This window comes from Oncorhynchus gorbuscha, linkage group LG20 (genome assembly GCF_021184085.1).
Source record: "Oncorhynchus gorbuscha isolate QuinsamMale2020 ecotype Even-year linkage group LG20, OgorEven_v1.0, whole genome shotgun sequence".
NCBI lineage: Eukaryota > Metazoa > Chordata > Actinopteri > Salmoniformes > Salmonidae > Oncorhynchus > Oncorhynchus gorbuscha.
In genome coordinates, this window is record NC_060192.1 from 34,517,613 (window position 1) to 34,544,335 (window position 26,723).

A 26,723-nucleotide genomic window follows, 5' to 3' on the forward strand; every position below is an offset into this window, starting at 1 on the left:
CTCTTTCCTCTTTCTATCTCCCTATCTCTCTCCTCCTATCTCTCTCCTCCTTCTGTTTTTATCTCTATATCCATATGCTTCTTCTATCCCTCTCTCTCCTCCTTCTATCCCTATTTCTCTGTCTCCTCTTTCTATCTCCCTATCTCTCTCCTCCTATCTCTCCCCTCCTATCTCTCTCCATTCCAAACTGCACATTCCAGAGAACTTGTTTCCCTACATTATCAGGACCCCAATGTCCTAACATTTCACCCAAATTGTCTGAAAGGTTAGAACTTTTAGCAGGTTCTGAATTTGTTCAGTCTATTTTAAGCTGAAGGGTTTTGGGGTTAAAACCTCTTATGGAAGTTGAGAATTCATGCAGCTTTTCGCAGCTTTTTGTTAAAAATCGCGCAACATTTCAGCGCCCTGCTATTCATGCCAGGAATATAGTACATGCATGTGATTAGTATGTGTGGATAGAAAACACTCAGACGTTTCCAAAACTGTTTAAATCACGTCTGTGGCATTTACAGAACGGGCGTTTCATCCAAAAGTGCATGGAAATCTGTTCACTGAAAATGGAAAAATATATCCTTCCGCGACTACAGGCAATTGTTAAAAGTGAACCGAATTAAATAGAGCCGAGTTTACATTGCCTACAGCTTCCACAGGGTGTCTAGAGTCATGTCATTTGATTCGCAATTGATTCTTGGTCAAACCCAAACCAGGGAACATCTTCCCTGATGGCTCCGCCCTGATTTTTGGTCGACCTCTGGTCAGACATGTTTTTCTACATGGACAAGAAACAGATTTAACATCGTCTCCTGATCAATTTTATCGCTTATTAACGTGTACTAATACCTAAAGTTGCATTACAAAAGTATTTCGAAGTGTTTTGTGATAGTTTATCGTCGACGTTTTGAATTTTAAAAAATTACGTTACGTTATGAAATGCTAATTTTTTTCTTTACTCGCAACGTAATTCTTAGCTCGATATCTATATATGGACCGATTTAATCGAAAAAAGACCCTAAATGATGTTTATGGGACATCTAGGAGTGCCAAGAAAGAAGCTCATCAAAGGTAATGAATGTTTTATATTTTATTTCAGCGTTTTCGTTTGCGACGGCTAACGCAAAATCTGTCGTTTTAGGTGACGGTGCAGTATTTTGAGGGTGCATGGTATCAGATAATAGCTTCTCATGCTTTCTCCGAAAAGCATTTTACAAAGCTGACTTGGTGGATAGATTCACAACGAGTGTAGCTTTAATTCAGTATATTGTATGTCAATTTTAATGACAGTTTGAGGTTTATCAACCTCTATGGTGGCGCTCTTGATCATTTCTGCTGATTGTGGTCCCCACTTCGGTACCACGTCTTTTTTAAGCGATAGGGGTAAATGAAAATTCGATATTTAATGCTCAAACATTTCTACCCTCCAAAAAGTCCTGAAATTGAACTAAAACAGTGTGTGTGTGTGTGTGTGTGTGTGTGTGTGTGTGTGTGTGTGTGTGTGTGTGTGTGTGTGTGTGTGTGTGTGTGTGTGTGTGTGTGTGTGTGTGTGTGTGTGTGTGTGTGTGTGTGTGTGTGTGTGTGTGTGTGTGTGTCTAAACGATGAGACCACAACAGTACCCCTCTAGACGGCTGTCTTGTTCTTTCTTTGTAACACTCAATCTAGCTGACTATTTTCAGGCCCCCCCCCTTCTCTCTTTCTCTCAATTCAATTAAAAGGGGCTTTATTCAAATCAAATCAAATTGTATTGGTCACATACACATGGTTAGCAGATGTTATTGTGAGTGTAGTGAAATGCTTATGCTTCTAGATCTGACAGTGCAGCAGTATCTAACAGGTAATATCTAACAATTACACTACAAAACCTAATATTTAACAATTCCACAACAAACCCTAATATCTAACAACTCCACATCAAAACCTAATACACACATTCTAGTAAAGGAATGGGATAAAATATATAGATGAGCAGTGACAGAGCGGCCAAGATGCAATAGATAGTAAAGAATAGATAGTGAAGGATACAGTATACAGTATATACTGTACATATGAGATGAGTAATGCGAGATATGTAAACATTATTCAAGTGGCATTATTAAACTGCCTAGTGTTCCAGTTATTAAAGTGGCACATTGGCATGGGAAACATGTTTACATTGCAAGAGAAATTAACAATAAACAAAAGTGAGAAGACACAAAACAATATCAGCAATTTTATTTTTGAAACGAACAGTAAACAAAAGGATGGAAAAAACAACATACATTTCAAGTGTTATATTATCAGGTCTCTGTCTGTCTTTCTCTCTCTGTGGGATGAGAGGCGTGAGAAAGCAGCTCATTGATGGAGGAGAGAGGTGGAGAACTGTTCGGATTGGAGGTGGGGCTACATGTTGAAATCAATTAGCCACAGAGATAATGAGTCGCCACACAACTCACGGAAAAAATAGCAGCTTCATACTCAATTAACACATAGTAGTAGAGGGGTTAACACATAGTAGTAGAGGGGTTAACACATAGTAGTAGAGTGGTTAACACATAGTAGTAGAGTGGTTAACACATAGTAGTAGAGGGGTTAACACATAGTAGTAGAGGGGTTAACACATAGTAGTAGAGTGGTTAACACATAGTAGTAGAGTGGTTAACACATAGTAGTAGAGTGGTTAACACATAGTAGTAGAGGGGTTAACACATAGTAGTAGAGTGGTTAACACATAGTAGTAGAGTGGTTAACACATAGTAGTAGAGTGGTTAACACATAGTAGTAGAGGGTTAACACACATAGTAGTAGAGGGGTTAACACATAGTAGTAGAGTGGTTAACACATAGTAGAGTGGTTAACACATAGTAGTAGTAGTAGGTTAACACATAGTAGTAGAGTGGTTAACACATAGTAGTAGAGTGGTTAACACATAGTAGTAGAGTGGTTAACACATAGTAGTAGAGTGGTTAACACATAGTAGTAGAGTGGTTAACACATAGTAACACATAGTAGTAGAGTGGTTAACACATAGTAGTAGAGTGGTTAACACATAGTAGTAGAGTGGTTAACACATAGTAGTAGAGTGGTTAACACATAGTAGTAGAGTGGTTAACACATAGTAGTAGAGTGGTTAACACATAGTAGTAGAGTGGTTAACACATAGTAGTAGAACACATAGTAGGTTAACACATAGTAGTAGAGTGGTTAACACATAGTAGTAGAGTGGTTAACACATAGTAGTAGAGTGGTTAACACATAGTAGTAGAGGGGTTAACACATAGTAGTAGAGTGGTTAACACATAGTAGTAGAGTGGTTAACACATAGTAGTAGAGTGGTTAACACATAGTAGTAGAGTGGTTAACACATAGTAGTAGAGTGGTTAACACATAGTAGTAGAGTGGTTAACACATAGTAGTAGAGTGGTTAACACATAGTAGTAGAGTGGTTAACACATAGTAGTAGAGTGGTTAACACATAGTAGTAGAGGGGTTAACACATAGTAGTAGAGTGGTTAACACATAGTAGTAGAGTGGTTAACACATAGTAGTAGAGTGGTTAACACATAGTAGTAGAGGGGTTAACACATAGTAGTAGAGTGGTTAACACATAGTAGTAGAGGGGTTAACACATAGTAGTAGAGTGGTTAACACATAGTAGTAGAGTGGTTAACACATAGTAGTAGAGTGGTTAACACATAGTAGTAGAGTGTGTCACGCCTGCTCCCACTCCCTAGCGCTCGAGGGCGCCAGGCTGCCCATCATCACATACACACCTGTCACCATCGTTACGCGCATCAGTGCGTTCTTTGGACTCAACTGGAATCCATTACGTAGTTGATTGCCCCTACTGTATCTGTCTGTTCCTCAGTTTGATCCCCGTGTCAGCATTAACCTGTTTTATGGCTGCGATCCCCGTACAGGGATCAACATCAGGGGAAATCTCAGAGTGACAACTAAAAAGACAACGTCGTAACATTAAACATTCTTGAAAATGCAAGTGTCTTACACCCTCCAAAAGATTAGAATCTTGGTAATCAAACTACGTTTTCCAATTTAAAATAGTTATTACAGAGAACAAATCCCATGCTTTTGTTTGAGAAGAGCAATCAACAACAGAAACATTTTCCACCATGACAGTTTTTACACATTCACATCTGAAGGTAAAATGATGACTTACACATTCTGATATCTTGCTCTTATTTCTCTTCCTGAGGGTCCCAGTGATCAAATGAAGTGCCATTTTCTTTGATAAAATCAATTTTTATAGCCAAAATCGAAACATTTTGTAACCCGTTTGTGCCGTGAATTCCATCTCTATCAATTTTGTACGGAGCATTCGATGTAATTACACGCGGTAAACCATCGTTTATCTAGTCATGGTGGGTTTCAGTGCATTCCTCGGGATGTTTGCAACACAGCCAAACCTCATTGTTTTTTTTTTGCGGGGAGTATTGACCGAAGTGAGCTGATTTGAAGACAGCGAGCAATGACTACCTTGCACACCAATTATTTTAGCGAAGCTTCGTTGATTGAATGTATTTCTGCCCAATGACCACTGATCTTCTTGAAATCTAGCTGTGTAGATAGCCAATGAGCTGAGGTAAACGCCCGTATGTAATGGTTTTGGGTTGGACCACCATTCCTTGTTTGTAAATGCACACGTAACGAACTCCATTCTCTCCTTGACTATCAGAGGAGTTGCTGTGACGCTTGTTACGCCCAGCAGTATTTTGGAAAGTTGTATTTTCAAAGATTTCATTGAAGACATCATGGCGAATAAATCAGGAGAAGCGAAGTCTAAGTATACAGATTTGCACCAGATTATAGAAGAGATTGATCGGGAAAGTGAGACAGATTTTTTTGTTTGAGGAATCTTTGAGTGTTATGATTCAAACGAACTGAGGAGCTGTTTCTGCAAGGACAAGACGTACGTCTGGACGGGTAAGTGCTAATGCCGTTTTATGAAAGTATTTAGTCAGCCACCAATTGTGCAAGTTCTCCCACTTAAAAATATGAGAGAGGCCTGTAATATATTTTGCAATTTGCAATGAAGTGTGTGTGTGTCAGATATATATATTTTCCATGTTTTTTATTCAAATGGAATGGAGTAGAACAGCAAACACACACATGGCCACTGCGCCTGCTACTCCTCTCCATTTCTATATGAAATAGCCATTGGGTGCTGTTCAGGAGAGGGCAGGCCCACAACAATGGCCAGAGTTGAATGGAACAGCACTTCACCTTAGTGACTGTTCCCTCTGCTCTATACAATACTTATCTGTTTATTTTATGTGATGATAAAAGGCTCATACAATACAAATATTTTTTTCTGTTTTCTTTCACAGTGATAGTGACTCCGACTGGGAGCCCCCGGTGCCAAGCTGCCCGCTCTACCTCTGCCCCCTCTACTCCTGTCTCCAGTGGTGTTCATATGCCACAGTTCATTACTGGAGGCATGACTGTGCCTCAGGGCCAAAAGGGCACAGCATGGAGGCGTCGTTGTGTTCTGTGTCGCATGAAATGCACCACTTGTTCAGTTTGCCTCTGCTTTACATCATAAAGAGACCGCTATGGGACATGGCACAGGCAGCAACATATTGTGTAGAGGACTTCCAAAGGGTTTACTGTTTTTTACAAATATTTATTTTCTAATATACCTTGTTTTGTGTGTGTGTTAGAATTGCTTTTTGATATGTGGTATATAGGTATTTGCACTGCTGTATATAGTTATAGGTCATTTCACCAATTCGGCCACTTGGGTACATTTGGGCAACTTGTGTGGGACACCTGGGTGACTTCATGCTAAATGTCATGTAGCTCCACCCATTCCTGAAGTTATCAGTCTGAAACTTTGCACACCTACAGTCTCCCTCTTGTGTTATCCATCACAATTATCCCCAGCATCCTATCTGACTGTGTGGCTATTCTAGTACATGTGAAAGATGATACTACAACAATAAAAAACAGAAAACGTATGCTCTTTCTTTCTCTTTTCTTCCACCAGATCTAATGTGTTATATTCTCCTACATTCAATTAACATTTCCACAAACTTCATGTTTCCATTCAAATGATACCAAGAATATGCATATCCTTGCCTCTGGGGCTGAGCTACAGGCAGTTAGATTAGGATATGTCTTCAGGCGGAAATTGAGAACAAGGGATGCAACCATAACAGGTTCATGTTGTTTTGTTTCCCCTGTCCAGACGCTGTCCGTGTTCTGTTTCATGTCCCTTGTTTATTAAATGTTCACTCCCTGTACTTGCTTCTCGTCTCTCAGCGTCTGTCTTCACCGTGTTTATCCAGCACAGGGAGAGAAGAACAGAAATACAGGGACGTGGAGGAAGGGAGTGTGACAGAAAGTGAGCTCGATGGATAGATAAGGTTAGAGGTGGATAATGTCATGCATAAAAACCCTATAGCATCAGGTGAAAATGTTAGGGTCATAACAGTCACATACTCCCCTACAGCTAGAGAGAGAGAGAGAGAGAGAGAGAGAGAGAGAGAGAGAGAGAGAGAGAGAGAGAGAGAGAGAGAGAGAGAGAGAGAGAGAGAGAGAGAGAGAGAGAGAGAGAGAGAGAGAGAGAGAGAGAGAGAGAGAGAGAGGACAGCAACACAATTAGACACAACCAAGTCATGAGAAAACAAAAAGATAATTACTTGACACATTGGAGAAAATAAACAAAAAACAGAGCAAACTAGAACGCTTTTTGGCCCTAAACAGAGAGTACACAGTGGGAGAAGAAATGCTTTGACTATGTACAGATTCAGTGAGCCTAGCCTTCCTATTGAGAAAGGACGCCATGGGTTAGAGTTAGAGGAATAGTGTATCTGGGTTAGAGTTAGAGGAATAGTGTATCTGGGTTAGAGTTAGAGGAATAGTGTATCTGGGTTTGGATACGTCTGGGTTAGTATACCCTAACCCAGATACACTATTCCTCTAACTCTAACCCAGATACACTATTCCTCTAACTCTAACCCAGATACACCATTCCTCTAACTCTAACCCAGATACACTATTCCTCTAACTCTAACCCAGATACACTATTCCTCTAACTCTAACCCAGATACACTATTCCTCTAACTCTAACCCAGATACACTATTCCTCTAACTCTAACCCAGATACACTATTCCTCTAACCCTAACCCAGATACACAATTCCTCTAACTCTAACCCAGATACACTATTCCCCTACCCAGATACACAATTCCTCTAACTCTAACCCAGATACACTATTCCTCTAACCCTAACCCAGATACACTAGTCCTCTAACTCTAACCCAGATACACCATTCCTCTAACTCTAACCCAGATACACTATTCCTCTAACTCTAACCCAGATACACTATTCCTCTAACTCTAACCCAGATACACTATCCCCCTAACCCAGATACACTATTCCTCTAACTCTAACCCAGATACACTATTCCTGTAACTCTAACCCAGATACACCATTCCTCTAACTCTAACCCAGATACACTATTCCTCTAACCCTAACCCAGATACACCATTCCTCTAACTCTATCCCAGATACACTATTCCCCTAACCCAGATACACTATTCCTCTAACCCTAACCCAGATACACCATTCCTCTAACTCTATCCCAGATACACTATTCCCCTAACCCAGATACACCATTCCTCTAACTCTAACCCAGATACACTATTCCTCTAACCCTAACCCAGATACACTATTCCTTTCTCTATATTTCGGATGCCTTCTGCTCCAGTTCCCTCTCCCTCGTCATCTCTCATATTTTATTTATCCTTCTCCTCCCTTCTTTCCTCTTCTCCTCCTCCTAATCAGTGCACATCTCCATCTCTGCACCACTTCACCAGTCCCCTCATCTCCTCCTCCTCTCTGCTCATCTCTCCATGACACATCCCTCCTTTCCTCCTCTCATCTCTCAATCGATACATCCCTCCTCTCCTCCTCCTCTCCTCCTGTCCTCCTCCTCTCCTCTCATCTCTCCATCTCTACATCAAAGGAGGGCAAAATCGATTCCTGGCCAAAAAAAAGAGAAATCATCTAAAACCAGAAACATGTGTGCTTCATCCCTTCATCTCCTCCTTTCCTCCTCTCCTCCTTTCCTCCTCCTTCTCTCCTCATTTCCTCCTCTCCTCCTCCTTCTCTCCTCGTTTCCTCCTTTCCCCCTCCTCCTCCTCTCCTCCTCCTTCTCTCCTCCTTTCCTCCTCTCCTCCTCTCCTCCTCCCATCCCCCTCTCCCCCTTCTCTCCTAGTTTCCTCCTTTCCCCCTGCTCCTCCTCTCCTCCTCCTCCTCTCCTCCTTTCCTCCTCTCCTCCTCTCCTCCTCTCCTCCTCCCATCCCCTCTCCTCCTTCTCTGCTCCTCCTCTCCTGCCTTGAATCCTTTTCTTTTTTCTCTCTCTTCTCTACCTCCTCTTTCTTTCTCCCTAATTGTAGTAATAGTGTATTACAGGTGTGTATGTGTGTTTGTGTGTACAGCTGGAGGAAATAGCATTGATTTCCCCTATACCTTTAGAGAGAGAGAGAGAGAGAGAGAGAGAGAAAGAGAGAGAGAGAGAGAGTGTGTGTGTGTGTGTGTTCAGCTGGCGGAAATAGCATTGATTTTCTCCTATACCTTTAGAGGAAGAAGGTGTGTGTGTGTGTGTGTGTGTGTGTGTGTGTGTGTGTGTGTGTGTGTGTGTGTGTGTGTGTGTGTGTGTGTGTGTGTGTGTGTGTGTGTGTGTGTGTGTGTGTGTGTGTGTGTGTGTGTGTGTGTGTGTGTGTGTGTGTGTGTGTGTGTGTAACAGAGGATGTATTAGTGTTATTAATGAGATTGAGGTGTGTTTGCTGTGTGCTGTGCGTGTGTGTACGTGTATGTGTGCTCAGTGTGTTTAACAGAGGATTTATTAGTGTTATTAATGAGATTGAGGTGTGTTTGCTGTTTGCTGTGCGTGTATATACGTGTATGTACGTGTGTGTACGTGTGTGTGTGCTGTGCGTGTGTGTGTGCTGTGCGTGTGTGTGTGTGCTCAGTGTGTTTAACAGAGGATGTATTAGTGTTATTAATGAGATTGAGGTGTGTTTGCTGTGTGTGTGTGTGCTGTACGTGTGTGTGCTGTGTCAGATAGTATCAGAGCAGTAATCCATGTCTTGTGAACCCACTGTTGTTTTATTAAACTGAGTTACAACCAGTGTTACGATCAAGATGTCTTTGATAACATAGCTGCTGCTACACAAATTCAATTAATTCTGACTCTCTCTTTCTCTTTGTCTCTCTCTCTCCATCTCTCTGTCCTTCTCTCTCACTATGACTATCTCCCTCCATCCCCCTATCTACGACTATCTCCCTCCACCCCTCCCTCCCTATCCATGACGATCTCCCTCCACTCCTTCCTCCATCCCTCTCTCCCCCATCTATGACTGTCGCCCGCCCTCATCATCTCTGACTATACCCCTCCATCCCTCCCTCCCTATCCATGACGATCTCCCTCCACCCCTTCCTCCATCCCTCTCTCCCCCATCTATGACTGTTGCCCGCCCTCATCATCTCTGACTATACCCCTCCATCCCTCTCTCCCCCATCTATGACTGTCGCCCGCCCTCATCATCTCTGACTATACCCCTCCATCCCTCTCTCCCCCATCTATGACTGTCGCCCGCCCTCATCATCTCTGACTATACCCCTCCATCCCTCTCTCCCCCATCTATGACTGTCGCCCGCCCTCATCATCTCTGACTATACCCCTCCATCCCTCTCTCCCCCATCTATGACTGTCGCCCGCCCTCATCATCTCTGACTATACCCCTCCATCCCTCCCTCCCCATCTATGACTGTCGCCCGCCCTCATCATCTCTGACTATACCCCTCCATCCCTCCCTCCCCATCTATGACTATCTCCTTCCCTCCCCCTTCTGACTATCTCCCTCATCACCCCCCCATTTTATGACTATCTCCCTCCCTCTCTCCCTCCCTCCCCATCCCTCCCTCCCCCTATCTATCCTATCTATGACTATCTCCCTCCATCCCTCCCGCTATCTACATCTATCTCCCTCTACCCCTCCCTCCCTCCCTATCTATTAATATCTCCCTCCCTCCCCCTATCTATGACTATCTCTCTCCATCCCTCCATCCCCTGTCTACGACTATCTCCTCCCTCCATCCCTCCCTCCCCCATCTATGTCTATCTCCCTCTATCCCTCCCTCCCCCAACTATGTCTATCTCCCTCTATCCCTCCCTCCCCTATCTATGACTATCTCCCTCCATCCACCCCTCCCTCCCCTATCTATGACTATCTCCCTCCCGATCTGTCTCTCCCTCTATCCCTCCCTCCCCATATCTATGACTATCTCTCTCTATCTCTCCCTCCCCTATCTATGACTATCTCCCTCCCCATCTGTCTCTCCCTCTATCCCTCCCTCCCCATATCTATGACTATCTCTCTCTATCTCTCCCTCCCCCATCTACGACTATCTCCCTCCCTCCATCTCTCCCTCCCCCTATCTACAATTCTTTCTCTCTCTCTTCTACCTCTCCCATATCCCTCACATGTTCCCCTCCTCTCATCATTTTTGCTATGTAGTGCCGAGAAAGGTTTTCTAAAAAATGAAATGATCTCTTTCCTCTCTCTCCTGTCAGGTTGTGTATGTGTGGCTGGTTGGAGCTTTCCTCCCCTGACCTAGGGACTGTATCTGCTACACCCCCCCCGCCCCCCATTTTAGTTCAGTTTAGTTTAGTAGAATCCCCATTGCAGCAGCTACTCTTCATCAGGTCCACATAAAACGTAGAAATACGTCACAACGTACAGAACAGTTATAGACAAGAACAACATAAGATATTACATTATATTATATATTGGGAGTTATATATTGGAAAAACTATTTACTATTCATATATACGTGTTCATATTCTTATAAACAGTACAGTTCAATTAGATATTTTTAAAGATCAACGGCTTTTTGCCTGCGTAACTGCAATGTTAATGTCATTTTTGGGGTACTGTGAAGAAACCCATAATGCTGTGTCTGGTGGGGTATGTACGGTGCCTTCGGGAAAGTATCCAGACCCCTGGACTGTGAAGAAACCCATAATGCTGTGTCTGGTGGGGTATGTACGGTGCCTTCGGGAACGTATCCAGACCCCTGGACTGTGAAGAAACCCATAATGCTGTGTCTGGTGGGGTATGTACAGTGCCTTCGGGAACGTATCCAGACCCCTGGACTGTGACGAAACCCATAATGCTGTGTCTGGTGGGGTATGTACGGTGCCTTCGGGAACGTATCCAGACCCCTGGACTGTGAAGAAACCCATAATGCTGTGTCTGGTGGGGTATGTACGGTGCCTTCGGGAACTTATCCAGACCCCTGGACTGTGAAGGAACCCATAATGCTGTGTCTGGTGGGGTATGTACGGTGCTTCGGGAACGTATCCAGACCCCTGGACTGTGACGAAACCCATAATGCTGTGTCTGGTGGGGTATGTACGGTGCCTTCGGGAAAGTATCCAGACCCTTTGACTTTTTCCACATTTTGTTACGTTCCCATCCTTGCTCTAAAATGTATTGAATAAAAAATGTCCTCAGCAATCTACACACAATGCCCCATAATGACAAATTGAAAACAGGTTTTTAGAATTGTTTGCAAATGTATTCAAAATTTAAAACAGAAAAACATTATTTACATAAGTATTCAGACCCTTTGCTATGTGACTTGAAATTAAGCACAGGTCCATCTTGGTTTCCATTGATCATCCTTAAGATGTTTCTACAACTTGATTGGAGTCCACCTGTGGTAAATTCAATTGATTGGACATGATTTGGAAAGGCACAAACCTGTCTATCTAAGTTCCCACAGTTGGCAGTTCATGTCAGAGCAAAAACCAAGCCATGAGGTCAACGGAATGGTCCGTAGAGCTCCGATGCAGGATTGTGTTGAGGCACAGCACTGGGGAAGGGTACCAAGACATTTTTGCAGCATTGAATGTTGACAAGAACACATTTTTAAATGGAAGAAGTTTGGAAACAGCAAGACTCTTCCTAGAGCTGTCTGCCCTGCCAAACTGAGCAATCAGGGAGAAGGGGCTTGGTCCTGGAGGAAACCTGGCACCATCCTTATGGTGAAGCATGGTGGTGGCAGTATCGTGCTGTGGGGATGTTTTTCAGCAGCAGCGACTGGGAGATAGGATCGAGGCAAAGATGAACGGAGCAAGGTGCAGAGGGATTATTGATGAAAACATGCTCGAGAGAGCTCAGGATCTCAATTCACCTTCCAGTTCACCTTCCAAAAGGACAACCACCCTAAGTACACAGCCAAGACAATGCATAAGTGGCTTCGTGGACAAGTCTCTGAATGTCCTTGAGTGTCCCAGCCGGAGTCCGGACTTGAACCCGATTGAACATCTTTGGAGAGACCTGAAGATAGCTGTGCAGCATCACTGCCCATTCAACCTGACAGAGTTTGAGAGGATCTAGTTTGATAGTTTCAAGTTCCGTTGTGAACAGTTGTGAAGAGGGCACGACAACACTTTTTCCCGATTAGGAGACTGAAAAGACTTGTCATGGGTCCCCAGATCCTCAAAAGGTTCGAGAGCATCCTGACCGGTTGCATCACCGACTGTTTCATGACGTTGCTCTCTTTGGATACAGCGAGCACCATCCCCCTCTCTCTGCTGTTAGGCAGGTCATAAATTTCTGGAGGAGATTCTTCCTCATGGCCAGACAGTATAGAGAGAGAGTGAGTTTTCATAGAGAGAACAAAGGAACTTCTTCCACAACTGAACTATATTCATGTTCTGGAGAATGTATAAACGGTCGGTGAAGTAGTCAGCTATGAACTGGTCCGTTTGGTACAATTCTTTGAAACTCATGAGAGACATTACAGCCACATTACCATAATACTGTTTATACAAGAGTCTCAGTTGTGTGGCTTTCATCTAATTGTTGTATTAAATGAATGAGTAAAGATGAAACTTTTTGTGAAATGATGTAATGGGATTTTAAACTGTTTAATGAAGGAAACTCCAATTCCCTTTGGAGTTTAACTAAATCATAGGCCCGCCACTGAGCACAGACATTGATCTGGCGTCATGGGACAGGCCCTTTCTGCTCTTCCGAATATAACCCCCACCTTGGGAATTTATCTTCAGACCACGCTTCTCTCAATTACGAGAGGGCTAAGGTTTGAGTAAAGACCATGCTTCTCTCAATTACGAGAGGACTAAGGTTTGAGTAGAAACCAAGCTTACCTCAATTACGAGAGGGCCAAGGTTTGAGCCCATTGCTGAATTCTTAACCATACCACGTGGATAAACTCTGAGACTATCGAACCGACAGAATAAGAACAAATCTTTGATACTAATTACTAGTCTGCAGCTAGGAATTCGGTATCATTGAACATGAAGAACGACAACCGCCAAAACATCTATTCTATAACAACATTGCGGAATGTTACTCTGAACTATCCATTGTAACCACGACAGAGAGAGAGAGGGCGGACAAACTCTCCAACGGAAACAAACTTTCCAAAAGAGATCACGATGGAACACTGAGCGTAAATATATATATTGATTGCAATTATTCCAGAATGAGTGAGTGTTCATGTGCAAAGGATTAGCATTTCAATTGTTATAATTATCAACTTTGTAGTGACTTTTATCTCAGTCGACCCCCACTTCCCTTTTGTCCACCAAGCCGCCATGCCGGTTTAGCCCAATAGGGCACATTCCCCTATCATTTCCTTGCAACCATATATACTTGTTTGTTTGTGCATTTCTGTGATTATTTAGTTAGTTAATATATAACTGATTTAACTTCTTGACGCTACCTATCCCATTAGCGGGATCATTTTCGACATCAACCGCTGAATAGCATAGCGCCACAGTCAAATAATATTACAAAAAATATTCATATTCATGAAATCACAATATTGCATAACACAGCTTAGCCTTTTGTTAATCCACCTGTCGTCTCAGATTTTGAAAGCAATCCAAGCGTTTTTGTAAGTTTATCGATAGCAAAGCAAAACCTTATGTACACTAAGCATTAAGTAGCTAGGTTACGAAAATCAGGAAAGCAATCAAATTAATCGTTTACCTTTGATGACCTTCAGATGTTTTCACTCACGAGACTCCCAGTTACACAACAAAGGTTCCTTTTGTTCCATAAAGACTATTTTTATACCCAAAATACCTCAGTTTGTTTGACGCGTTATGTTCAGAAATCCACAGGAAATAGCGGTCACCACAAAGCAGACGAAAATTCCAAATAATATCCATAATGTCCACAGAAACATGTCAAACGTTTTTTATAATCAATCCTCAGGTTGTTTAAAAAAATATATATTCGATAATATATCAACCTGGTGTGTAGGTTTTTCAATAACACCGGGAGAAACAATGGCCGCTTTACTCTGTAGCGCAAAACTCACCCTGAGAGCCCCCACCTATCCACTTACGCAATGTGATCTTTCACGCTCATTTTTCAAAATAAAAGCCTGAAACTATGTCTAAAAACTGTTGACACCTTAGGGAAGCCACAGAAAAGGGAATCTGGTTGATATCCATTTAAATGAAGGATACGCACGCATAGGAACAGAGAGGTTTCAAAGTAAGAGGCACTTCCTGATTGGATTTCCCCCAGGTTTTCGCCTGCAATATCAGTTCTGTTATACCCACAGACAATATTTTTTTATAGTTTTGGAAACTTTAGAGTGTTTTCTATCCTAATCCTAATTATATGCATATTCTAGTTTCTGTGGCTGAGAAATAGGCTGTTTCAAATGGGGATGCCAAAAACAAAAAATACTGCCCCCTACACGCAAAAGGTTAAGACAATTGATGTATGGATGACTCATAGTGAAGACTGGTTTTGTGCAGATAACCAACCATTTCCGACATTTGGAATGAGACTATCGTGAGGTAAAGAATAATTCATGAATTAGAAGACTAATTGATCAGATATTAAAATATCTGAAAGTTATATTAGGAAAATTATAACTTTGTAATCTGAATATTTTCAGATAGTTTAATCACGTAATAATAATTACAGAGAATTTATATAAATAAGTCTTCAGTTTAATGATGCCAAAGACACGACAACTGGTATGGAAACTGCTCGGCATCTGACCGTAAGGTGCTGGAGAGTACGGCCCAGTACATCACTGGGGCCAAGCTTCATGACATCCAGGACCTATATACTAGCTGGTGTCAGAAGAAGGCCCCAAAAATTGTCACCGACTCCAGTCACCTCACAGTACCGCTTGCCGTGCTGTAGCAGAGAGAACAATCTATGACTAGGGTGGCTGGAGCCTTTGACAATTTTTAGGGCCTTCCTCTGACACCAGTCCTGGATGGTAGGAAGCTTGGCCCCGGTGATGTACTGGGCCATACGCACTACCCCCTCCAGTGCCTTGCGGTCGGAGGTCGAGCAGTTGACAAACCAGGCAGTGATGCAGCCCGTCAGGATGCTCTCGTTGGGGCAGCTATAAAACCTTTTGAGGATCTCAGGACCCATGCCAAATCTTTTCAGTCTCCTGGGGGGGAATAGGTTTTGTTGTGCCCTCTTCACGACTGTGTGTGTGTTTGGACATGTTAGTTTGTTGGTGATGTGGTCTCCAAGGAACTTGAAGCTCTCATCCTACTCCTCTACAGCCTCGTCGATGAGAATGGGTGCGTGCTTCGTCCTTTTCCTGTAGTCCACAATCATCTCCTTTGTCTTGATCACATTGAGGGAGAGGTTGTTGTCCTTGCACCACACAGTCTGGTCTCTGACCTTTAATGATGGTGTTGGAGTCGTGCCTGGGCATGCAGTCATGAGTGAACAGGGTCCCAGGATCCTTAGCTTAGTGATGAGCTTTGAGAGCACTATGGTGTTAAACGCTGAACTGTAGTCAATGAATAACATTCTCACATAGGTGTTCCTTTTGTCCAGGTGGGAAAAGGCAGTGTTAAGTGCATTAGAGGGTGCATCATCTGTGGATCTGTTGGGGCGGTATGCTAATTGGAGTGGGTCTAGGTTTTCTGGGATAATGGTGTTGATCTGAGCCATGACCAGACTTTCAAAGCATTTCATGGTTACGGACGTGAGTGCTATGGGTCAGTAGTCATTTAGGCAGTTCACCTTAGTGTCCTTGGGTACAGGAACTATGGTGGTCTGCTTGAAATATGTTGGTATTACAGACTCAGACAGGGAGAGGTTGAAAATATCAGTGAAGACACTTTCCAGTTGGTCAGCGCATGCTCTGAGTACATGTCCCGGTAATCCTTCTGGCCCTGTGGCCTTGTGAATGTTGACCAGTTTAAAGGTCTTACTCACATCGGCTGCAGAGAGCATGATCACACAATTGTCCGGAACAGCTGATGCTCTCATGCATGTTTCAGTGTTACTTGCCTCGAAGCGAGCAAAGAAGTTATTTAGCTCGTCTGGTAGCCTCGTGTCACTGGGCAGCTCTCGGCTGTGCTTCCCATTATATTCTGTAATAGTTTGCAAGCCCTGCCGCATCCGACGAGAATTGGAGCCAGTGTAGTATGATTCGATCTCAGTCCTGTATTGACACTTTGCCTGTTTGACAGTTCGTCAGTTACCCCCTGTATATAGCATCATTAATTGTTATGTAAATATCCTGTGTTACTTATTTGATATTATTAAACTTTTAGTTCACTTAGTAAATAATTTTTTAACTCTACTTCTTGAACTGCATTGTTGGTTAAGGGCTTGTAAGTAAGCATTTCACGTTAAGGTCTACTACACCTGATGTATTTGGCACATCTGACAAATGTAATTTTAGCACTTGGTGACCTATAGCAACACATATTCTCCAGATACTGACAGTTAGCACTTGGTGGCCTATAGCAGCACCCTAATAGAAGAGGCTTCACATGAGGCAGGTGTACCTGTGTAACGGATGTGAAACGGCTAGCTTAGTTAGCGGTGGTACGCGCTAAATAGCGTTTCAATCTGTGACGTCACTTGCTCTGAGACCTTGAAGTAGTAGTTCCCCTTGCTCTGCAAGGGCCGCGGCTTTTGTGGAGCGATGGGTAACGATGCTTCATGGGTGACTGTTGTTGATGTGTGCAGAGGGTCCCTGGTTCACGCCCGGGTATGGGCGAGGGGACGGTCTAAAGTTATACTGTTACACCTGCAACCACAGCACTTCTACTTAATTTGTCCTGAGATCCTCTCTGAGCTTTACAGGAATATGGCTCTGAATAAACACAACAACACCTCTTTACTTATCTCTCTCTCTCTCCTCTCTTCCTCTTTCAGGTTGTGGCGGTGTAGGTGTCCTCCTTTTCCTATGTGGGTGGTTGGAGCTCTCCTCTCCCTGTCCCAGAGACTGTATCTGCTACACCTCTCCCAGCACCGTGTCCTGTCAGGCCCATAACTTTCTGTCTGTCCCAGAGGAGATCCCAGCCCAGAGCGAGAGGGTCTTCCTGCAGGTAAGAGCCAGTCGATTACTCAGCCTCCTGTAGTCCAGAAAATTAAAAGACTTTGTATTTTTATTTATTTTTTGTTTGGGGGGGGGGGGGGGGGGGATATTTTATGCACATTTATGCAAATGTATTTAGTTATAGTTTACAAAACTGTTAAATAATTTGATAACCTGAATATTTTAAAGTTGGTTTTGTAGCTTAATTGAGTGCCTTGAACTTATTTTTTGGAATAGTTTTGTCCAGAGCCATGTATTTAGATACTGAATATTGTTTTCATTCTAGTCATTAATTTACATAGCATTATTGAAATATTCCCCATGTAATGGTAATAATACACATTGTATTATGTTAGATAGCGCATTGATTCCGCCTGCACTGATCTGTCTTGTATCTCGCAAAGGGTCATGGTGATAGATCAAAGAAGTCCGGCTACAACGTGCTGTCTAAAATTAGAAAATATTACCTAGGTGACATTGTCTGTCTAACCCATTTCTGCCTCAAAAACTGTCTGAATTTATCTAAGCTAAAACAATACGTGTCAATAATGTTGATGTTTTTGTCGTGAGGACGTTTTGTGATTCACAGAGCAGTATTTCTGTTTGACAACAGGCACGAAAGCAAACATAAATGTGTCCAATATTAGCTTGCTAGCTGAGCCAGTCACTGAAAGGATGCTGCTAACCAACCAGCTACCTACTTAGTGCTGCACACACAATATTGGATGCTTCCTACAAAAGTTATCTAGCAAACTACTAGTAGTGCTAAAGCTAACATTTTTTGTTTTAATGAAGCAGCTGTTCAGCCACGAGTCATTGTAGTAGTCTCACTGAGGATTTATACTATACAAGCAGCACTCGACAAGCCACACCAGTCTCACCCTCATGTGGGTGCTAACAAGCTAGCAAACAAGCTAAGTAGTGCTATGTATCAACAGCCATTGTTAGCCAATCCAGTACTGGTTCGAAGCTATGGTGAGCTTCGATTGGTCACATGTGTCATGATATCGCATTCAGCTTTCTTCAAATTTAGTCCCACCCTGTTCAACTTCTCTCACTTTCCTTCCATTGAAAGTTGAATGGATTTTGATATTTCACTATGCGATGCCTTCCTAGTAGAAACAGGTCATCAGGTTACTCAGCTGACCCAATGATGCAAAGATACAAGTTAGTGATGGCTGAGAAACATGCTGACTTGTGGACTGAATATCTGATAACAGTCCACTCTGGTTTGGTCTAATAATAACAACTTCCAATGTTCCAATCAGTCAATACCAGTTTCCAAAGAGCACCTGCTACACCCAGACCCTAAGCATCCTTTGTTATTCTCTTTCCTTCCTCCATTCTTCCAGAACAACAAGATCCAGCGTCTCCTGCGAGGCCACTTCAGCCCCACCACGGCCATGCTGTGGCTTTACTCCAACAACATCTCCTATATCCAGGCCTCCACCTTTCACGGCTTTGCCCGCCTGGAGGAGCTGGACCTGGGGGACAACCGTCACCTGAGGGCCCTGGCTTCAGATACCTTCCAGGGGCTAGGCCGGCTACACGCCCTGCACCTCTACCACTGTGGTCTTCTCAGCCTGCCATCTGGGATATTCGAGGGGCTCAGCAGCCTGCAGTACCTCTATCTACAGGTAGGGGAATAGAATAGAAATTGTAGTTATATTAGATAACTAGCTACACACACATCATGGGTACAGTGAGAAGCCAGCATGTGTAGGCAACAATAATGTGGTGAACACAAGCCTCCCTGATCTCACGTCCTTCTCACAGAGTTGTATATTTGACTTATAGGCCTACAGATATTAGATCTTAATTTGAGTTAAATTTCGTTGCAGGAGTAAGATAATCCTGCAGCAGGAAGCTTTGATATTTGTTTTGATAGGCTACAGTAGAGTATACTTTAGGTGTGAGATCTAGTGATAGAAATATAACTGCAGGTTTTCAGTCAATTTATGTTACTACTAGTGAACTTTTGATTTTCCAGCCTATTCTAAAATGGATTAAATAGGTTCCTTTTTCCACTCATCAATCTACACACAATACTCCATAATGACAAAGCAAAAACAAGTTTGTAGACATTTTTGCAAATTTGCACATTTACACAAGTATTCAGACCCTTTACTCAGTACTTTGTTGAAACACCTTTGGCATCGATCACAGCTTTGAGTCTTCTTGGGTATGACGCTACAAGCTTGGCCTACCTGTATTTGGGGAGTTTCTCTCATTCTTCTCTGCAGATCCTCTCAAGCTCTGTAAGGTTGGATGGGGAGCTCCACAGCTATTTTCAGGTCTCTCCAGAGATGTTCGATAAGGTTCAAGTCCAGGCTCTTGCTGGGCCACTCAAGGACATTCAGAGGCTTGTCACGAAGCCACTCATGCGTTGTCTTGGCGGTGTGCTTAGAGTTGTTGTCCTATTGGAAGGCGAACCTTAGCCCCAGTCTGAGATCCTGAGCACTCTGGAGCGGGTTTTCCTCAAGGGTTTCTCTGTACTTTGCTCCGTTCATCTTTCCCTCAATCCTGACTAGTCTTCCAGTCTCTGCAATTGAAAAACATCCCCACAGCATGATGCTGCCACCACCATGCTTCACCATAGGGATGGTAGCAGGTTTCCTCCAGACAGGACGTTTGGTGTTCAGGCCAAAGAGTTTAATCTTGGTTTCATCAGACCAGAGAATCTTATTTCTCATGGTCTGAGAGTCCTTTGGGTGCCTTTTGGGAAACTCCAAGCGAGCTGTCATGTGCAGAGATGGTTGTCCTTCTTGAAGGTTCTCACATCTCCACAGAGGAAGTCTGGAGCTTTTTCAGAATGACCATCGAGTTCTTGGTTATCTCCCTGACGAAGGCCCTTCTCCAATGACTGCTCAGTTTGGCCGGGCAGCCAGCTCTAGGAAGAGTCTTGGTGGTTCCAAACTTCTTCCATTGAAGAAGGATGGAGGCCACTGTGTTGTTGGGGACCTTCAATACTGCAGAAATGTTAATGGTTCCCTTCCCCAGATCTGTGTCTCGACACAATCTTGTCTCGGAGCTCTACGGACAATTCCTTTAACCTCATGGCTTGGTTTTTGCGCTAACATGCACTGTCAAGTGTGGGACCTTAAATAGACAGGTGTGCCTTTCCTAATCATGTCCAATCAATTGAATTTACCACAGGTGGACTCCAATCAAGTTGTAGAAACATCTCAAGGATGATTCATGGAAACAGGATGCATCTGAGCTCAATTTCGAGTCTCACAGCAAAGGGTCTGAATACTTATGTAAAGAAGGTATTTCTGTTTTTGCTTTATATAAAAACCCTAGTTTTGCATTGTTATTACGGGGTATTACGGGGTATATCCATTTTAGAATATGGCTGTAACATAACAAAATGTGGACAATGTCAAGGGGTCTGAATACTTTCCGAATATACTGTACAGTATATCTCCCAACTTCTCTCTTCCTCCATCTCTCTCCTTCATTATCTGCCTCTCTCCCTCTATCCACTCTCCCCCCTCTCCTCCCCCTCCCCAGGACAACCAGTTGGAGTTCCTGGAGGATGATCTGTTTGTTGACCTGCTGAACCTCAGCCACCTCTTCCTCCATGGCAACAGGCTATGGTCTCTCCACCAGAACACCTTCAGGTGAGACACACCTTTTTGATCGATTGATTGATTTAGCAGTGCTACATCTCCCAAAAGATCACCCTATGGATTGACTGCTGTCCCTCCAGGGGTCTGGGGGTGCTGGACCGTCTCTTGCTGCACCAGAACCGTCTGCAGTGGGTCCACCGTCTGGCCTTCCACGACCTGCATCGCCTCACCACCCTCTACCTGTTCAACAACTCTCTGACTGAGCTGTCTGGGGCCTGCCTGGCTCTGTTGCCTGCTCTAGAGTACCTCAGACTCAACGACAACCTTTGGGAGTGTGACTGCAAGGTCGGGACACAGTTCAAACACATCTCAAAACACAAACCTCAAAACACACCTTCAAAAGACAAACCTCAAACCACACCTTCAAAAGACAAACCTCAAAACACACCTTCAAAAGACAAAACCTCAAAACACACCTTCAAAACACACCTTCAAAAGACAAACCTGAAAACAAACCCTCAAAAGACAAAGGTCAAAACACACCTTCAAAACACACCTTCAAAAGACAAACCTCAAAACACACCTTCAAAACACACCTTCAAAAAACACACCTCCAACACCACACACCTCTTTCAGCTAGCCTTCCGCTCAAGCCAAATGTTCATTTAGGCCCGGTTTCACGCTTCACATTTAAAGGTGATTTTCAATTGAGTTGAATGCGATCTCTGAACAGAGAAACATTGCCTTGAAAAGGTGCATTATTACCAATGCTCTACAACACGCCTCGGATTGAATCCCGAACTAAGTGAACATTTATATTGACATCAGTGCATGACTAAGCAAAATTTGGCGACGCTAGGATTTTCTCCAAAGGTGCACTGCACTATTAACAATGTGCCTATGAATCCCAGGATTAATGCAATGTGTCCTTGGGAGTTATGAAAGGCATCTCATATCAATGTATTACTATTCTTATCATCCAGGCCCTGCCGCTGTGGGATTGGCTGCGAAGGTTCCGGGGCTCCACGTCGTCTCTGGGTTGCGTCTCTCCTCCAGAGCTTCAGGGCCGGGACCTGAAGGAGCTGAGGAAAGAGGAACTACCCAGCTGTTCAGCAGGAGAAGAAACCCATGGAGGAGTTGTCATAGGCGGGGAGGCCGAGCTGGGGGAGTCCCTGAAGAAAGAGGAGGACCATCGACTCCATCACAGGAACCACAGGCACCGCCATAACCACCACCAGCACCCACACCTCCCACACGGGGATCAGCACCATGGGGATCTGTCCCCCTCGCCCCTACCCCTGCCCAGGCCGCCCAAAGGGAGCCGCAGGAACTGTACCCGCAACAGGGGGCGTAAGGGAAAGGGAGGGGGTCAGGGGGGCTTGAATGAGGTGCAGACACTGAGGGAGGGGGAGGAGAAGGACAATGCCCCTGGAGGGGGTAAACACGACCCCTCTGCCCCCACTCGCAGGAGGAACAAGTGTGTCCCTAGGACTTCAGTTGGACCGCCCAGCGGGGTCAAGAGAGCCAATAGTAATGCAGCGTCCCGCTCCGCTGGGACTTTTCTCTGTGTCCTATTGGCTGGGCTGCTGTCACTCACTGCTGTGATCCTCCTCTGAGACTGAAAGGAGGGTGTTTTATATTAACCCCTACAATACAGTACACACTCCTCTGAATGTCAGACCCACTCTGGCTCCTGCACTGAGGTGTGTGTGTGTGTGTGTGTGTGTGTGTGTGTGTGTGTGTGTGTGTGTGTGTGTGTGTGTGTGTGTGTGTGTGTGTGTGTGTGTGTGTGTGTGTGTGTGTGTGTGTGTGTGTGTGTGTGTGTGTGTGTGTGTGTGTGTGCACGAGTGCGTGTGCGTGTGTTTAAATGTACTCTGTGTACCTGTAACATATGGCAGGGAAGTTCTTTGGGAGTCATAACTGAAACGTAACAGGTTCTCTGTCGCTATGATGTCATAAGGGGGTGTAACAGTCTGTCACATCCAGAGTACTGATTGAGTGGTTGATCAAATGAACTGATGATTTAAGAATACACCTACTGCTATCACCTGAAAGGATACCTCAGCACAGACACATGATAAGATGACCCTGACACAGGTTGTTGCCAAACTGTAAAAACATCCTTAAAAACACGAATCCACTGGCTTCTGTAATCCTGTGTTTGTAACCCATGTAAGTACAGTGTGGTTTGTGTGAACAGTCTCCATGTCTGTCTTCCCACTTTAAAACAAGCCAGAAAGAGGAGAGTGAGAATGATGGAATGAGTATATGGAACCCTAGCTGTCCAATGAAGGGTTGAGAGAGTGGAAAAGCTGCTGCTTTAGATGCAGTCCTCAGTCTGGAGATTTCTGAACTAAATGATGGACCTGAAAGACTGAAAATGAAACACTCGGATTCTACTGAACTGCTGCCATGTCTGAGGAGAGAGAGCTCCTCAGACATTCTGGAACCTTCAATGTTCTGAAACCTTCATAGTTCTGGAGTCTTCTTCAGGATTTGGAACACACAAAAACATGTAATGGAGAGGTGATACAGGGACAGAGGTGACAGAGCGCCCTCAGCGCTCCTTGAGGACTGGAGAGGTAATAGAGAGAGGCTCCATTCATTCCGTCCAGCTGATATTCAGCGCTATATTTCAATTTAAGTTTAAAGGCAATGTTAATGCATTTGTGGAGACGGCATTCATGGTAAACACGGCATATGTTGTCTCAATCAGAAATGTCTTTACATTTCAAGCGTGCTATAGCGCTGAACTTCAGCGATACAGATTGAATTGAGACATCACCTACAGTACATCGCTGTTCCCACACTGACTGACCTCCCCTGTAGTAGGAGCTACAATCCTGGTCCTGGGGAGATACAACCCTGGTCCTGGGGAGATACAACCCTGGTCCTGGGGAGATACAACCCTGGTCTTGGAGAGCTTACAACCCTGGTCCTGGGGAGATACAACCCTGGTCTTGGAGAGCTACAACCCTGGTCCTGGGGAGATACAACCCTGGTCTTGGAGAGCTTACAACCCTGGTCCTGGGGAGATACAACCCTGGTCCTGGGGAGATACATCCCTGGTCCTGGGGAGATACAACCCTGGTCCTGGGGAGATACAACCCTGGTCCTGGAGAGCTACAACCCTGGTCCTGGGGAGATACAACCCTGGTCCTGGGGAGATACAACCCTGGTCCTGGGGAGATATAAACGGTGTAGGTCTTTGTTCTAGCCCAGCACAAACAAACCTAATTAAACTAATCCTGTATTTCTCAATCTATTCCTGAGGGACTAACAAGGAGTGCCTGGAATGAAACTGTACACCCCCTGCTGAGAGTCTAGGACTTGGGTTGGTGGCGGCTGCAGGAGACATATTTGTACAGCTGTGAAACCTTGAGATGATGCTGTAAAATGACAGTTGTGTCCTTTCATTCATGTGAGGTTGAATTTTGTAACCACAGAGAAACTGGCACAGTCCTGTCTGTCTGTCTGTCCTTCCCTCTGTCCCACCAACACTCCTTCCCTCTGTCCCACCAACACTCCTTCCCTCTGTCCCACCAACACTCCTTCCCTCTGTCCCACCAACACTCCCTCTGTCCCACCAATACTCCCTCTGTCCCACCAACACTCCTTCCCTCTGTCCCACCAACACTCCTTCCCTCTGTCCCACCAACAGTCCTTCCCTCTGTCCCACCAACACTCCTTCCCTCTGTCCCACCAACACTCCTTCCCTCTGTCCCACCAACACTCCCTCTGTCCCACCAACACTCCTTCCCTCTGTCCCACCAACACTCCTTCCCTCTGTCCCACCAACACTCCTTCCCTCTGTCCCACCAACACTCCCTCTGTCCCACCAACACTCCTTCCCTCTGTCCCACCAACACTCCCTCTGTCCCACCAACACTCCTTCCCTCTGTCCCACCAACACTCCCTCTGTCCCACCAACACTCCTTCCCTCTGTCCCACCAACAGTCCTTCCCTCTGTCCCACCAACACTCCCTCTGTCCCACCAACACTCCTTCCCTCTGTCCCACCAACACTCCCTCTGTCCCACCAACACTCCTTCCCTCTGTCCCACCAACACTCCTTCCCTCTGTCCCACCTCATTCCTTCCCTCATTCCCTCCCTCATTTCCTCCCTCTGTCCCACCAACACTCCTTCCTCTGTCCCACCAACACTCCCTCTGTCCCACCAACACTCCTTCCCTCTGTCCCACCAACACTTCTTCCCTCTGTCCCACCAACACTCCTTCCCTCTGTCCCACCAACACTCCTTCCCTCTGTCCCACCAACACTCCTTCCCTCATCCCTTCCCTCATTCCCTCCCTCATTCCCTCCCTCATTTCCTCCCTCATTTACTCCCACTGTCTGACCCTGATGTTTTTTATGTGGTTATAGAATTACACCAGACTCAAAAGTTGTTTATAAACTACATTAAAAATAAGTGTCCTCATATCACTGAGGTGGACTATTTGTGTGTGTGTGTGTGTGTGTGTGTGTGTGTGTGTGTGTGTGTGTGTGTGTGTGTGTGTGTGTGTGTGTGTGTGTGTGTGTGTGTGTGTGTGTGTGTGTGTGTGTGTGTGTGTGTGTGTGTGTGTGTGTGTGTGTGTGTGTGTGTGTGTGTGTGTGTGTGTGCGCGCGTGTGTGTGTGTGTGATTTCTGTTTTATTTAATGTTGGACTTACAGAAAGAAGACAAGACTGAGTGATAAGTTAAAGAGGACATTGAGGAAGAAGCAGAATTTAGGATAGCGTCTGAAATGTAATGAGATAAGGGAAATAACAAAGCTGAATATGCAGACAGAGATAAACACACACACACTCACAGGATAATTGTTTACCTCCTTCATGGCCTAGTTCTTTGCAGAAAAGCAGTGTGGGCTTGTCTTATTAACGATCCACTTGTCATGTGCCTCTCTCTCTCTCTCGCTAGTTACATGGAGGGAGGGAGAGATGTATAAGCAGATGGATGCAGGCCGGAGGAAGAAAATGACATGTCTGAAATAGCCGTAGTTGAGTGAATATTTATATGCACATGTTCTACTCCACAGTCAGAGGCCAAATACATCTCTATGTGTGTCCCTTAGGAGCAGAGGGAGAGGGAGAGGGAGAGAGGGAGAGGGAGAGGGAGGGAGAGGGAGAGGGAGAGAGAGAGAGAGAGAGAGACATCAATGTTCCATTAGGACGCAGGATGAAATAGAAGTTAGAGAAAGCGAGAGAGAGAGAAACAGAGAGAGAGAGAGAAACTAAAGTTCCGGCGCCGACTGAGATGGCCGCCTCGCTTCGCGTTCCTAGGAAACTATGCAGTTTTTTGTTTTTTTACGTGTTATTTCTTACATTAGTACCCCAGGTCATCTTAGGTTTCATTACATACAGTCGAGAAGAACTACTGAATATAAGATCAGCGTCAACTCACCATCAGTACAACCAAGAATATGTTTTCCGCGACGCGGATCCTGTGTTCTGCCTTACAAACAGGACAACAGAATGGATCGCATGCAGCGACCCAAGGAAACGACTCCGAAAAAGAGGGAAATGAGGCGGTGTTCTGGCCAGACTCCGAAAAAGGGCACATCGCGCACCACTCCCCAGCATTCTTCTTGCCAATGTCCAGTCTCTCGACAACAAGGTTGACGAAATCCGAGCAAGGGTGGCATTCCAGAGGGACATCAGAGACTGCAACGTTCTCTGCTTCACGGAAACATGGCTTACTGGGAAGACGCTATCCAGGGCGGTGCAGCCAACGGGTTTCTCCACGCATCGCGCCGACAGAAACATACATCTCTCTGGTAAGAAGAGTGGCGGGGGCGTAT

The 26,723-nt window shown here is 44.6% G+C and overlaps 1 protein-coding gene across 1 annotated transcript in view; it reads left to right on the forward strand.

Moving 5' to 3' along the window:
* Positions 1-22,743, forward strand: part of LOC124007336 (reticulon-4 receptor-like 1) — a 226,925-nt gene extending 204,182 nt beyond the window's left edge. Inside the window, exons 2-6 of the mRNA XM_046317824.1 lie at positions 17,194-17,366; positions 18,709-18,993; positions 20,870-20,979; positions 21,069-21,273; positions 21,912-22,743. Of these exons, the coding sequence (XP_046173780.1) occupies positions 17,194-17,366; positions 18,709-18,993; positions 20,870-20,979; positions 21,069-21,273; positions 21,912-22,544 (1,406 nt within the window). The 3' untranslated portion in view covers positions 22,545-22,743. The remainder of the gene's footprint in view (positions 1-17,193; positions 17,367-18,708; positions 18,994-20,869; positions 20,980-21,068; positions 21,274-21,911) is intronic.
* The last annotated feature ends 3,980 nt before the right edge of the window (positions 22,744-26,723 follow it).